Below are 15,135 nucleotides of genomic sequence, written 5' to 3'. Positions count from 1 at the left end.
ATTTCCTGTTGAAGGGGCATGCGGCTGAGTTCCAGGGCTCACCCTGGTACCTCTCGGACCTGCGTCCGGTCAGGTTTGCAGGGACTCGGGGCATTCATGATCCCAGGGGAGGCTCAGCTCTGGGCCTGTGGCTAACAGCCCACAAGCAAAGGCTTCTTTCCCAGCCCATTGCCCTGGGCTCAACTCCCTGCTTCTGCCCATCTGAGGTGTGTTCTGCCCATCTGAGGTGTGTTCTGCCCATCTGAGGTGTGTTCTGCCCATCTGAGGTGTGTGCAGGGAGCTGGCCCCAGACTAAGGGAACACCCAGTGGCCAGTGTGATGAGGGAGCCTCAGGCTGCTGTAAAAAAATGGCCCCACATGTCGCCATCGCAAGGGGCAGTTTCCAACAAGTTCCCCTTGGGGGTGAAGGGAGAGGGAGGGAAAAGATAAGAAAAGCCCCCTCCACAGTGCGTTTTCTGATCTCTTCCCTCCTCCTTCCTCCCCTCCCTCTCCTCCTCCTCCCCTCCCGGTCCCTACAATAGGACATCGGCAGAAACTAGATGAGACCAAGCCGGGGAGTTTGTCCTTCTCCGAGCGGCTCAGTGAATTGGAGCAGCTGCGGCGCACAGCCATGAGGGTCAGCCCGCACCACCCAGCCCCCACGCCCAACCCTCGGGCCTCCTTGAACCACTCCACTGCCTTTAACCCTCAGCCTCAGAGTCAGATGCAGGGTAAGTACCCCATGGAGCCCACTGCCCTCTGTCCTTGAGGAAGTCCCAGGCACAGAGCCCACCCAGGCTGCCAGAGCTCCCCAGGGGACTCCAACCTGGAAGCCAGGACATCCACTGGGAGCGTGTTAGACAAGCAGACTCGGTGTTGAGTGTCTCTAGACTGAGAAGTGAGGCGTGGTTATACCCGTGGATACATGCACGTGGGTATAAACATGTGTCCCTTGGTACCTGTGGAGTATCAGTTCCAGATACTCACATCCATAGGTGTCCCAGCCCCTACCCTAGATCCTAGGACGTAAGCCTGTGCATATCGTCCTGGAGGCTCCAGTTAGTCCCTCGTTGCTGCTGGCTTCTAGTGCACTATAGACGCTACGTTAACAATCACCAAACTATATTATTTAGGGATTTATAACATAAATATGTTTCCGGTATGTGTACATTTTTTAAAAACTGTATTGTCTGTCCACCATTGGTTCACTCTTCAGCTATAGAGTCTGCAGATGCAAAGAGCCACCTGCATATAAACAGATGAGGCTTTGTTTGTTTGTTTTTAAGAGTTAGTTTCTACTATGTTGTTTTATTACCTACCAATTAGCCCTGACGCCATACACACACCTGTATGTGTATATAAACACACACCTATAACACATCTAGCAAGGTAAAGGCGAGGAGTTTTCAAGTTCTTGTTGCCTTCAGATTATGTGTGGAGTTTGCATCTAATATCTGATCTTTTCAAAATGTGAAAAAAGGAGGCATGCGCGTGTGTGGCCGTATCAAGCACAGTATTTTCAGGTCAGGACTGCGTTCCGTTCATGCCGTGGGGCAGTCACCAACTGCAAAAGCTCTGCGAGATGCAATAACTGTAAGATGCACTGGCTGCACAAGCCCTCAGTGCCAAGCTGGATAATACCCAGTGTGTGTACGCCGTGGGGCCGCTGATGCCGGAGGCTGTTTGCTCAATGATGCCGTTGTAATGACGGAAAGGCAGTTCTCCTCTGTGCCGGGTGGGACACGGCTGCATGTGACACACTTACAGTAATACTCCTTCCGCAGAGGTGCAGGCTTATGCAACCCAAAGGAAAGGAATCTGTCCATCTGGAGACGGGCAGAAGGCCAGCAGCAGTTTACAGAGAGCAAAGATTAGCTTCCTCTGTGCTCTGTCTGCATGGGACATGCAGGTAACATCTATGCAGAGGGTTTCTGAGCAAATTCCTCTTTGGAAGGAAACACATTCGGGGCTCACACTGTACTGAAATACAAAGCCCATGTCCCCAGGCATGGTTGAATAGACTGGGTCTCATGGAACTTGGGAGGTTCGGGCAGCAGGGTGAAGACTACAAGGCCAGCCTTGGCTCCGTAGCTAGTTTGAGGCCAACTCGAGATACATGAGACCCTGTTCGCACCACTGTGTACCTCTCTTCTGTATGAATGGAACAAAAAAATTAGGCTATCTTTCTAGGTGTTTAGGAAACCCCTTGGTTTCTTGTTTAATAGTATTGATTCACACTAACTTTCCACCAAGCCCACAATGCAGTTCTGAGGTGACTTGGGGGGAAATAACACGTTAGTGAGATAGGCGGCCTTGGGGATGAGGAGAATAACATTTCCTAGGAGATTCTTCTGTCTTGCGTTTACCATCCTTTGGGCTCACACCTGTCTTCTCTTCTCTGGGAGTCCGTGTGTAAACTGAGGATGAGACTCTGCTCTCTTGGCCTCTGATAGCAGCACCCACCACTCGTGAGCTGGAAACGAAGTTTGCCTTCTGCTTGCTGAAAGCCAGACCCAAACTGGAAAGGGTTTTAAAAGCCAATGCGAAGCCCAGTCATGTGGGAGCAGATTCCAGTTTTCTCCTCCGCCCACTTTGTGAAACCTTCCTGCTTTCACGTAGCGTCTTATACGCTCGTTCCCGAGAGAAGGTAGAGGGTGGCGGGTGCTCTGTGTCCTGAGCCTGCGGGAGCACCCACTTGGGCACTGGAGGCGTCACCATGAACCAAGTGGTGGTAGCCTGTGGCTCTCGGTGTCCTAGGGGCCTGATGGCCACTCTCAAAAGATGTGTGGACTACACTGTCGATGCCTTTTCTCTCCAGGATATGGATCTGATATGCAGGGATTTAATGCCCCATGGCAGACACATGGATTCAGAACTGTGTTCAGGACATGGCGTGTAGAACTGACATCACTTTCTTGTGTTCTCTCTCCCACATAACACGCCTCCTCTCCTCTCTCTATGAGAAAATGCTATTTTGTACAAGTCTAGTTTTGAGTAGACCCTTGAATATATTTTTTTCTTCTCCCCTCTTGAAGTTCAAATATTAACAGGGATAGTGTAGAGCAGCCAAGTCCTTTAGTTTGCTCCCGGCATTAAAGACAGTTAATGCCCGGGCTTAGCCCTACAGTACCTATGTCTGTCTAAGCAACACAGCATAGGTTCATGGCTCTCTGAAGTGACAATCGCAGTTTTAAGAAAATGACCCCAGAAGTGGTCAGGGCAGGATCTCCTCGGTGACTGCCAGGGGTCTATGGAGAAGCAGGGATTTGCTAGACTGGAACCACCCCAGCCCCACCCCTCAGCTCTGCCAGCAGAGGATCATGGGTATGGAATATCACCTTTCCTTTTTTACGGAGTAGACATCCCCAATGATCCGCAGTGGGATTTGGGTGGAGAGGGGGGCAGGTTGCCATACCACCAAACCACTGTTTATTTGTTGTGGTTTTAATTTTAAAAGAGCCGAGGTTACTTTCAACTTCCTATTCGAGCAGGTCTAAAAGTGGAACAGAGAGAGCCATTTTGTCGTGGCTGCGTGTTTACGCAAGCCAGGGCACTGGTTTTAATGTCTCCTGCCAGGGTTCAGGCCTTTTCTACCTGGCTCCCTTTACAGGGAGACAGATTGCACAGTTCTGGGATAATGGTGCCTGCTCCCTCAGACCTCCCTCTCAGGAATGGCTCTGGGCAAGCCAGGTGAGTCGTCTTGGGTTGCGGCTTCCCAAGGAACCATCACGAAAGTGGTATGGCTTCCACCTCCCTGGGTAGGTGGGCACCCGTGTAAACATGCCAGCGCAGAAACCCTTCAACCAGAGCAGTGAGCGGGCCAGCCTTGCTGCAAAGCTTGAGTTTCCCTGGGTTCACTGTAACGTATCTGGGCATAGCTCAGCCTTCCCTGCCTACGCCACTCTTTCCTCTCAGCCGCCCTGCGGTGTGGCTTATAGACAGAAACACAGAACTCTCGGCTCAGAGGTTAAACATTTCCCGCCACTTCCAGCACTGTACGGACGAACTCAAACCCAGACCTTTCTGAAGGCGCGTACAGTAGGGTAGTGTGGAGGGCTGTGCCTGTGCTTCCGGCTCAAGGACTGATGCGCTGTAGCAGGTACAGGAGACCCGGGCTGAATGTGTTCCCTTGTGATTAGAGATTGATGCTGCTGTGGACAATAATGACATCAGGCCCTGTGTTGGGTACCTTACTAAGTCATCATTTTGGGAGTACTTTACCTTTAAAAAATGGGGAGAAAAGAAATCCAGTCAGAGTACTGAACTTCTGAGCATGCCCTAAAGGAGAATGTGTGGGCAGTGGCTGGCCTTGTTATCCTCGCCATCTGGGTCTCTGGCCTCTTGAGCATGAGGCAGCGGCTAACACAACCGTCGCCTTAGGGATAGTCACAGGCAGCCCCATGGTCCCTAAAACAGTGCAGTGTGCATGGCTTTGATGTGTTATGTGTTGACCTTGCCCCCAAATACTTAATCATCCCTTCAGAGAATCGCTTACCACCTAAGCTGACACCACCTTGGTAATCCAGAACCACAGTTTTATAGGACCTGGTTCCCAAACTGTTTCATGACTGTTATTCAAAGAGGTCTCCCCTATTCTGAGGACCCTGCCAATCCTCTGCGGACACTTTTTTCTGATCACAAGGGACAGTTATTTATGGTGGGTCTTGGTCTCTGTGATCAAATATTCCTTCTCTGGGCTGCTGAGGTTTTGAAGTTCTCCCTGATGCTAATGAAGCTGGAGGCCGCACACAGGTGCATTAATTGGTGTCCTTGGGACTTTACAGAGCGGTCATTTGTGCGCTTGCTTCAAAGTTTAACCTCTTAAAGCCGCAGTCCTCTGTGTGCAGGGCAAGAGTGGGAACCGCCCTTGTGGGTCTTCAGGACACAGAAACTTGAGGCTCCATGTCCTCGGTGACTGATCTCTATTACAGCCTTTGTCAGCAGTTTTCTGTGGCCGACATAACACACGGACCACAACTTTAGAGACCTTAAACTTAGAATTTACTCTTTCAAAATTGGAGGCTACAGGTTCCGACACCAAGATGACATGAGATGGCTCTTCCACTGAAGGGCCAAAATAGTGTCTTCCTGCCTCCTCACAGCAGACCTGCTGTCCAGGTACATTTGAGCTCATGCCTGTGTGTCGCTGTCATGTCATCTGGACAGCGGCATCTCAGCCCTCCATTTGCTGTGTTGTGACTCTTTGATTCCCCAGGCGGGAGAGTGTAGCTTCTTTTTTCTAGACAAGATCAGCTATTTCCCAGTGTTTTTCTAGCACACCCACACAGATAGAACCAAAGGCTTGACAGGGGGGGGTGGATAAGGGAGGCCTTTCCGACATCTGGGGTGCAATGCGGGATCAGAACACACGAGGCGTGAGTCCTCCTCCTCTAGCCTCCAAAATGCAGTGACCACGCATAGACAGCAGTGAACAGAGAAACAAACAAACAAACAAATGCCAGGAAGACCAAAGCCAGCCAGTTGGGATGGACTCAAGAATTTGACCTCCCAGTCAAAGCCAGGCTGGAGCCAGACATGTCCCTGTTGCTTTGAAGCAACAAGTGGCTTTAGGACAGGACAGGGTATTGTCAACTAGACACCCATCCCAAAATGATGGAGATTTACTGAGTCTCTCTCTTCTCATCATGCCAAGTCAAAAATCACTTACAGGTAGCCTTTCAAGTTTAGAGGTTTAATAAAGGATTTTTGACGGAAGCTGTGAAGTCTTAGGAAGTTTGAAGTTTGGCCCGAGACGACAGTGCAAACAACCTGGTCCCCGAGGAATTCTCCCTTTGTAACGCAGGCCCACTACAATTTGGAATGGCAGGTTTCCTCCAACACACACGACACCCGAAGGGCATCATAGCTGCCTTAACTTCTTTCCCTCCAGCCCCCAGGACTCCATCCTAACTCTCAGGGACTGTGGACTGAGGCACGGGGCATCACTTACCGTCCAGCCAATGGTACCTACGCCTGCTCTCTGTCCTGCTTCCACACTTCCTGGCCCCACATGGCCGTTTGAATAGTATTACTAAATGCCCACAGAGCAGCGATCGTTACTGCGATTAGAGGTAGGGATCGCGGACAGCCCTCGAATGCCATCGTCACTGACAAAGCTCGAGTCCCCTCAGTAGACTTTCCCTCCCATAATCCCTTTCTGGCAGGACACGTTGTGTGTCGACGCTAGTTTGTCAATAGGACAAACTAATAATGAGAGAAATAGAACAGGACTCACCCTAAAAGCAAACACGGGTCAGTCATGTGTATGCTCTGCCTCTCTGTGCACGCCTGGGAACAGCGAGAAAGAAGGGGCGTGGCATCATGGTACTTCCTTGTTCCCTTGAGTTCTGTTACCGGGTGATGGAGGGTCTTCAGCCTGACTCCCAGCCCCTGACACTCCCTTGAGCAGTGCTTGCCATTTTAAAAGTAGAAGCATGTCAGGAGCCAACAGGACCATGGGAACCATGGGGTCAGAATGAGCCACTGATCCACTGGTAGGAGAGGCTGGCCAGAGGGGACCTGTTGCCGTCTGTGACTCAGCTTGAGGTGTTGCAGCCCTGGGCATCGATATTACTCAGTATCTCCCTCTGGGCACATGCAAAGCTGAGAACCTTCCAGCTGTATCTGCCATATTTAAACCATCACTGCCCAATTCAGATCTCCATGGATCGTGATGACATCACAGTTTTGGAAGGACATGTCGTGTATTTGTTTTTTAACACAGAACTCCAGGCTTTTCCTCTAAGAGGGAGTCATGTGGGTGGAAGGGGCTTGCACGTTCCGTGTCATCCAGCAGCTGTGGGATGGCATGAGAGGGCTCCGGGTCTGTCCCTGCCTCCTTGATTCTTAACCCTTTCACACAGTTTGACGTGGGTCATTGGACCCGGGGTTCCAGGATTTAACGCAGTTAATGCTTGAAGACTTAGGCAGTGAGAATGTAGCAGAGGAGGTGTCTGATCCCTTCTGCCCCAGGGGTGAGGAGAGGGCCACTTGCGGGATAAAAGCAGAGCGGATGTCTGCGAGCCAGGGGTCTCCAGCTTCAGAAATTCTCAGCTCCCACTCGGGCAGGCCTCTTCTCCCTGTAGCTTCCCAGATTCCCCACGACTCACTCCAGGCTCAAAGCTAAACCTTCGCCATTTCCTCTTTGCGTGGCTTGGAGGGCTTCTTCCGTGGCTTTGAGAGAGCGTCTTGAGGTAAAAAGGGAACAGGAACTAATGAGACTTGGGAACTGCCCTCGGAGTTGCACGCGGGGAGAGGACATGGTGGCTTTATGAGGTCTCACGGGACCACCACGGTGCTGCGACCACTCTCCCTCCCTCTCTGCACATATCAGGTGGCAAACTGTAGAATGATGTAGTTATTAAAATATCTGTGAAAGTCAGCCCAGGCTGAAGGGCCTGACTTGGCCTTTCTGCCCGCTAAGTGGCTCATTTAGATGTCTCGTCTCAAGGTCAATTGTCTTTGTCTATAGTTCCCTGTAAACTGCCTGCTCCACAAACCAACCACAGTTGCCCAGATGCGCTCCTGTCCGTTTTCCAGAAAGGCCGGGGTCTTAAGCATGAGCCCAGAGCTTTTCAGGCTTGACCCTACTCCACCCCAGCCTCAATTTAAAAATGGCAGGGTAGGTTTGTGATCTCATCTGCAGCTTGGTAGTTGAGGCAAGGAAGGCAATCCTAAGGAAGGCAATAAGAGCGTAGTCAGTGTTTATGTTGATGGAATGGATTGGGAGTGGTGGCATAGGTCTCAACCTTCCTAATGCTGTGACCCTTTAATACAGTTCCTCACGCTGTGGTAACCGTCCCCCCCCCCCAACAATGGAATTATTTTCATTGCTACCTCATAAAAGCAATCTTGCTGTTGTTAGGAATCGTAATGTAGATACCTGATATGCAGACAGTCTCAGAAGACACCTGTAAAGGCGTTGTCCACCCCCAAAGGAGTTGCAACCGGCAGCTTGAGAACCACACGTCCTGAAGGTTCAGTTTGTTTTCACGTTTGCTGGCTGGCCCTCGTATCTCCCTGCATACCTTTCCGGTAGGATACCTATGGGCTGGCATATGCACACATGTACATAAGAAAGCCTCGGGTGTCTGGGAGTCCGAGGATGACCTCAGGGGTCATTCCTCTGATAACTGCCACAATTGCTTGAGGCAGGGTCTCTTATCAGCCAAGTGGGTTAGGCCTGAAGACCAGCAAACTCCCGGGACCCCCCTGTCGTCATCACCGTGGGTACTACAGCCACGTGCCGCCACACCCTGCTTTTTTGTGGGTTCTTGGGATCGACCTGGGCCCTCACGCTTGTGAGGCAAGCTCTGAACCATCTTCCTGCCACTGTTTCCATAAGTGTCCTAGGCCTCACTCCTAAACATTTTGTAATCCTGGATACAGTGTCTTGAAGGGATTGTGGTCACTCCTAACATTCTCAGGAAAACCGCCAGAGATGCCCCAGAGCCCCACACTCTGCTGCTTCTGACTGACAAATTACTGGGGGGGGGGGCAGGCGATGCTTTTTGCTATGTAATCAAACTTTGAGAGACCCGGAGCCACCATATATTGTTAAATGAGAGAAGTCATTGCCCAGACATAGATCTGTCTAATTTAATGTGGTTTTCCATAAGTTACAAAGCATGACCTTGAAATTGAATTTGTGTAAAATTATGGATAGCCAGCTCAGGTGGAAGAGGAAGGAAACCTTGTTATTCCTGGTCCGGCTTCTTTTCCGGATTTCCTCATTTGCTTCTTGGACATGGTGGGGGAGGGAAGACACGGGTCATAGAGCCGTCCTCAGCCTTCCTGATGCTGTGACCCTTTAACACAGTTCCTCGTGCTGTGATGAACCCCCCCCCAACCATAAAACTATGTCATTGCGACCTCATAATCATCTTTTTTGCTACTATTGTGAATCATGATGTAAATATCCATGTTTTCCGATGGTCTTAGAGGACCCCAAAGGTGTTGCAACCCAGAGACTGAGAATCACTGCCATAGAGTATTTATGTAGTGTAATTCTTATTGGTAGCCTTCCTCTCTGCCTAACTCATGGCCTGCTCTGAGGAGGACACCAGAGCTTGCAAGGCAAAATGCCAAATCCTCTGTCCATCCATGTCATTGGCTAACAAAATACCAATCTTCATAGCTGGTTATCAGAAGAGGTCCCAGAATAAACAAAGGGCTCTTAGGAAAAGCATAATGCATTAGGGTGCCTAGTGCTGAGTCATAATGCTTTGTGATTCAAACGCCACACTGTGTCCTTCTTAATCATATGACCTTGTTTTTAAGCGTGACTTTTCTGGCCCATCAGGGTCTCGCCACCCTTAAGCCCCAAATAATAGTTATAAAAGTTATAAAATAGTTATAAAAGACCCTATAATAGTTACAAAACTGTTGGCCGGTGGCTTAGGCTTCTTATTGGCTAGCTCTGTCTTAATTATTAACCTATATATTAATCTATGTATTTCTACATGGCCTTATCTCTCCTGGGCTCCACAAGGTCACCCTGTCTGCCTACGTTTCCCAGAATTCTCTTCATCTCCTAGTCCCGCCTACCTTCCTGCCTTATTGGCCAACAATGTCTTATTCATTAGCCAGTAAGAGAAACATATATACAGAAGGACATCCCCCATCAGCCTTGCGGGAAGCACTTGCGTTCCCAGGGCCACCATCTCCATCTGTAAAATGGGCATGATCCAGGGTACTCTTGGAGACGAAGTCAGCATGCACTGGCTGCCCAGCACTTGTCAGGGTTATGTCTTCCCTCTCATTATGGCACAAACATTCTTGGGACGTGCTGAACATGGCTCCCGGTGCGCTTGAGATTCTTAAGAAATGCTCCTGCTGTTCTTGTTGCTGTTGTTACTACTGCAGCCACTGGCTCTGGTGGATCGTCTGGGTATCTCACACCAGTCCTGCCCTGTGAGAGTCACAGCCACTCCAGGGTCACAATAACTGCCCAGTCCCCGTAGGTCTCAGAAACAGTGGTAGGGTTTGGAGAGAAGAGAGAGGAATGTGGTTTGAGTCTTGGTTCTTTGGATAAACTGAGATGGGGCACTCTATAGTTAACTACCCCACAAGGCCATATGAGAATATAAAATACCAAGGTTGAAAGGACTCAAACTTCTTTGCCTAGGGCCTCTTCCCTTCGCTATTCCCAACCCTGCCAACCCCCCGAAGGCCCAGAGACTTTGCACCGTGGGCCCGTCTATATCTGCAATCTCCCGGCACGCGTCCACCCTTTTGTATTTAAGCCTGACCCATGGGAAGAGCCCATTCCCCCAAGGCTCGGCTCGCTCAGCTCCTCCGCAGCCTTTTCCTGAAATGTGCTTTCTGGAACAGGGAGAGGGAAGGATTTAGTGTCTTATGACCCTCTTTCCTCGGGCTTGAGTTTTATTCTTAAAGTTGGGATTTTCTTTCCCTTTCATGAACGAGAGTCCAGTTTTTCTGGCCCTCTGCAATGCTGTCACACACTCCCTATCGAGCTGACAGCACGCTTCCTGAAGCCAGGGCGGTGGGCAGGGGATGCCGCTCACGCTTCCTTTGCTCTCCAATCAGACAGATTCACTGTGTGTCACCGGCCTGGCCCACCTGTGCTTTTTAGGGAAAAGGGTTTCTTTGAAGGAGGTTTCACCCCTGTGTGGTTTGAAGCAAACGCCTCCCTCTGCTGATCCCAGCCCAGAAAACCCTGTCCTTTAAGCCTGCTTTAGGCTTCGGCCCAGTCTGACAGCAAACAGGTGTGAGGGGTGAGCTAGTGCCACAGCTGTGCGAACACTAGCCACTCTGGCAGGCCCTAGGCTGGGAGGGGTAGGAGGTGCTGAGCGACGGTCCCCTCGACCCAGTTCAGAATGTCACTGCCAACCTCCTGGCATTTACTCCCAGTAGACTGAATTACTGTGGGACCCAGTGCCCTGGGACCTGGGTCCAGGGGTGTCCCGTGACAGCCAAGTCTTTGTCCACGGATTCAGGGTCAGGTCCTGAACGGCTGGCTCAGAAGCTGCCCTGGGGTTTGTAAAGATCTGCCACCACCCTCCCTGAGATGCCAGAGAGCAGGATCCTGTGCTGCCCAGCCCAGAGAGGCGTGCAGGACTCCAGCACCCTGGCTCTCAAGTGATACTTACTTGGTAGGTAACTGGGTTTTCAAAGAAAATGGGACCCTGACTCCCTTCACTAATTAACCCTGCAGGCCTGTCTCCTCCACCTTTGCCACCCACAGAGTGTGCTCTTGACAAGTCATGACCCAGCTCCCAGGGGACTCACACTCCCTCCACAGTCTGAGAAGCACAGGTCCCCCCACCCAACGAAGGGCATGCTGGGAAATGACAGGGTCCCCTCCAGACCCTAGCAGCCTGATTTGGACAGACTTGTGGCGACTCTGAACTTGTCAGAGATGATGAGTGTGTCACAGAAGGCAAAATGGGGTGGCCAGCCTGTTCCTTAAATAGACGGAGAACGGGTGCCTGGAGGGTTAAAATGACTGGCCTCGGGTGGCACGCACTGTCTGTCGTCCAAGTGTTTGTCTTTCCTCTCCGGGCTGGATGGATGGCTGGAACACATTCCTGGTATTTGGAAGTAGCACAGGGAACAGTCCTGAGAAGTCCCTTCGAAGCACCGTTCAGGCAAACGAGGGGCTGTTGGGACAAGACAGGGCAAACCCCGATGTGCCTGTGCCCACAGCTCTACCCAGCCTCTCATCTTTATATTATATTTAAAGAAAGAAAGAAAAAAAAAAAGGTCTCAAATCACCCAAACAGGCAGGGTCTGATCCGCAGACAGTCTGCAGGCACATGCCCAAGAGGCTGCCGGCCGGCTGGTCCATCCTCCTCTGATTTATGTTGTGCGTGTTAAGCCTTAAATTGTTGAGTCTCTGGCTGGCTACGGAGGCATTACTGGAGGGCTGGGGCACGCTTGCAGCTCACAGGGCTGGCTCTGGTGCTCGAGGTGTTGGCCAGGGATCAAGTCCAATCTCACACCTGTCTAGGACAATGAGGGCCTTGTTAGGCACATCCCCAGGCAAGGCTGCTTATTTTTCACATTCAAATCTAGGGGAGGGGCTGGGAGGAGGGGGGACTAGAGAAGCCAAGGCAAGACTTGGGAAATATACTGAGGTCAGCTGACACTTGAGTTCTCCTCCCCTGGACCCTCCTCCCTGCTCACCCCGTTTTATAAATTTATCCTTATATTTAGAAACAAAATAATAATAATAATACAAACAGCAGCCCTGTTATGAAAAATTTCCTGCGGCATAAGGAGATACAGGTCTCTTAGAGGACCACTCTCCAGCCATGGCAAGGGCAGCAGCCCGGTAGAGAGGCGGGGTGAAGAGGAGTATGACCTTTAGCCCCTCCCCCTGAGCCCATCCCCCACTACTGAGCTGAGTCCCTTCCTTTTCTCCCTTTCCTCTGCTGACACTAGAGGAAGAGAATTGAATTGCGGGGAACTTCTTCCCCCAACCACCTGGTAAAGCACAGGGCCTCCACATTCCAGTTCAACTTGCCTGTCCCACAAGGTCAGGAGGACCGAGGTGACCATGGGCAGCACCACCTGTAAACACTGCAAACACAGCTTCCGCAAGGTCCAGACGGCACTAGGTACCGGCAGGGCCTCTTCCAGGCCCAGGTTGGCATCCCTCAAGTTGAAGTCTTGGAAGGTGTGTCTCTCAAGGCACCAGTCAGCCAGGGACACATTCTCAGAGAATTATACGGGACTCAGGTGCAAAACAAGAGCCGCGAAATTGTCCCAGGCACTGTGTGACTTAAGAGCCCACTCTATGAAGGCCATGTAGGAACCCTTGATGGTTCTCCTGTGGGTAACCATCATGCCTTGGGGACTGGGATAGCTCACCAGTCTCCCAGTGACTTGCCCAGGCTTAGGTGCCTGTGGCGGTCCGGTCCGCCTCGGAGCTGCACAGGAGTCCTTTACAAATGCAGCCCATCTCTGAACTTCCTCCTGGGAGGCACTACAGGACAATGCAAACACTGTTTAGTTCATTGGCACCCGAGGACTTACTTCCAAGACCTGAAGTTTGGGCCCGCCCTGTTTGTAGCATAAATCACTGTTAACGCAGCCATCCTTGCGTCTCCGTAGAGATGGACATCAGTGGGCATCCCCAGAGGGACAGGTTTTCAGGCGCAGCTGAACGACCACGGTGTGCCTCTGGCCTCACGCGGTGCGGTCCACCTGTGTGACGCTGAGAGTCACCGTGAGCGAAGACCCTCTGGCTTCCTGGTGTCGCCCTTGCGTTCACAAGTTCAGGGACCGCTGTGAACCTCTCTCAGTCCTGGGCCCACTTAGTCTGACCGGGTAACCTTCAGAAGGTCATGGCTGAAGAAGCCATTACCGCCTTTTCAAGCCAACTGAAGGCCCAAGACTTGGCTTACAGAGTCTGTTTCCCCTGCCCGTTTTAAATCCCTTCTCAAGCAACACCCGGTGGTGTTCCAGGCCACAGGGGGCTCTCTCCACTGCTCCCTAGCCCATCCAAGCTCTGAAATGATTCACACTCAGGCAGGGGGCAGGGGGAGACACAGGCACTAAGTGGGGGCCAGCTGCTTGCTCCTTGCCTGCCTTCCTCGCCGGCCGGTGAGTACCAGTGGCCAGTCCTGGGCCCCTCCCCTCCATGCCCCATCCTCCCAGTCTCCAGCACCCCATGTGCTCACCCTTCAGGACACGGTCTCCTCCCCGAAGACCAAACTGAACCCTTTGTGCAACTCCTAGATAACTCTGACAGTCTCTCTCCGTGTGACACCCCTGCCTCCCCACCCTCCTCCCCTGCCCCTGGTCCGTTCTCTGTTTATACCAAGCACGCTTTCCTTTACTGCCCTCTGTGACTGCAGAGCAGTCAACAACGGTGACCCTGCTAGCACCTCCCCTCCCCTATCCCCCCCACTCCCCACCCGCCCGCACATCTGGGCTCTGAGACAGCCCCCACCCCCACTCCAGGGGCAGCGGAGTCCTAAGTGGCCTTGAACCCTCTCTCCCACTTCTCTGGGTCTCAGGGAGCCCAGGTCTTGAGGTAAAGGAGCCAGTGGCTGTCCCTAGAGGAACATGTTTTTCTGATCTGAGGTGCACGGGCCATTAGTGGGTCTGCACCCCATTTCAGAGCTCCAGGCAGGGAATAATGCAAGGTAAGCCCCTTTGAGTACTGATACTCCGGCCCATAACTTTCCATGGCTGTGTTCACAAAGGCAGAGACACTCTTGGATGCCCACACCTCTCATCCCTCACCCTGTCCTGTCTTCCCTCCTCTGCAGATAGCTCAGTCTCACCCAAGGTAGCCATCCACATACTTGAACCTGCTTTGCATACCTAGAGACCTAGACCCTGAAATAGGATGTCTGATTCACCCACAACTTCCTAGGGTCCCAGCCCTTACCACACCGCTACCTCTCCTGTACCAGCCCGGCTCCTGCGCCCTGCCCTTCAGGCGTGTCTGCCTGTTGCCTCCTTCCTACACCACATCCCTAGATCCTTCTTCGAAGCCATCCTTTGAAACGTTTTATTTAGTTCTCTGTGCCTCTCGCCTTCTCAACCTAATGAAGCCCTTCTCCAGGCCTAGGGCTGTAGCTCAGTTGGGAAAGCAGTTGCCTAGCATGGTCAAGCCCTAGGTTCTATCCCCAGCAATTCACATGGGGGATTGTAATCCCAGCGATCAGCAGGTAGAGGCAGGAGAATCAGATGTTTGTGGCTATTCTCAGCTCCCAGCTCTCAGCTGCTATGTAACAAGTTCAAGGCCAGTCTGAGCCACAACATATTTTTTCTTTGAAAACTAATTGACCCATTTCCAGGTCAGGGGCCTTTGAGATGCTGCCCCCACCTTCTGGTGACTTTACTGCATGTCTCCCACGTCTCCGACCAACCTGGGCAGCCAGGGATATACCCTCTTGGCCTCTCCCTAGTACCCTCTTCCCTCTGATCTCATGACAATGCTCTGCCGGCTGGACAGAAACACATTCTCAACTCTGTCTTCCCACCCCACCGCCTGTGGGAAACAGTGGCAGCTTGTGGCCCTCAGAGGAAGCCCTCTGGCTCACTCATTCCCTTTGGGGCCCGCCCTCCCTGGGTTCTCTTGAAAACTCATTTGTTCACATCAAGGAGAAAGTGCTTCGGATGAGCTGTTGTGATTTAAAAAAAAAAAAAAAATAGACAGGAAGTTCCTGTGTTTTAGAA

The 15,135-nt window shown here is 51.7% G+C and overlaps 1 protein-coding gene across 2 annotated transcripts in view; it reads left to right on the top strand.

Moving 5' to 3' along the window:
• The window catches only part of Runx1 (RUNX family transcription factor 1), a 215,808-nt gene that overhangs the window by 179,617 nt on the left and 21,056 nt on the right, over positions 1–15,135 (top strand). Inside the window, exon 6 of one of the 2 annotated variants that reach the window (XM_051191911.1) lies at positions 522–710. The exons of the other annotated variant lie outside the window; for it this stretch is intronic. Coding sequence (XP_051047868.1) covers positions 522–710 — 189 coding nt within the window. The remainder of the gene's footprint in view (positions 1–521; positions 711–15,135) is intronic. 2 annotated transcript variants of the gene reach the window in all.

Source organism: Phodopus roborovskii, unplaced genomic scaffold (genome assembly GCF_943737965.1).
Source record: "Phodopus roborovskii unplaced genomic scaffold, PHOROB, whole genome shotgun sequence".
In the NCBI taxonomy this organism is placed as follows: domain Eukaryota; kingdom Metazoa; phylum Chordata; class Mammalia; order Rodentia; family Cricetidae; genus Phodopus; species Phodopus roborovskii.
This window is presented reverse-complemented; position numbering and strand designations above follow the sequence as displayed.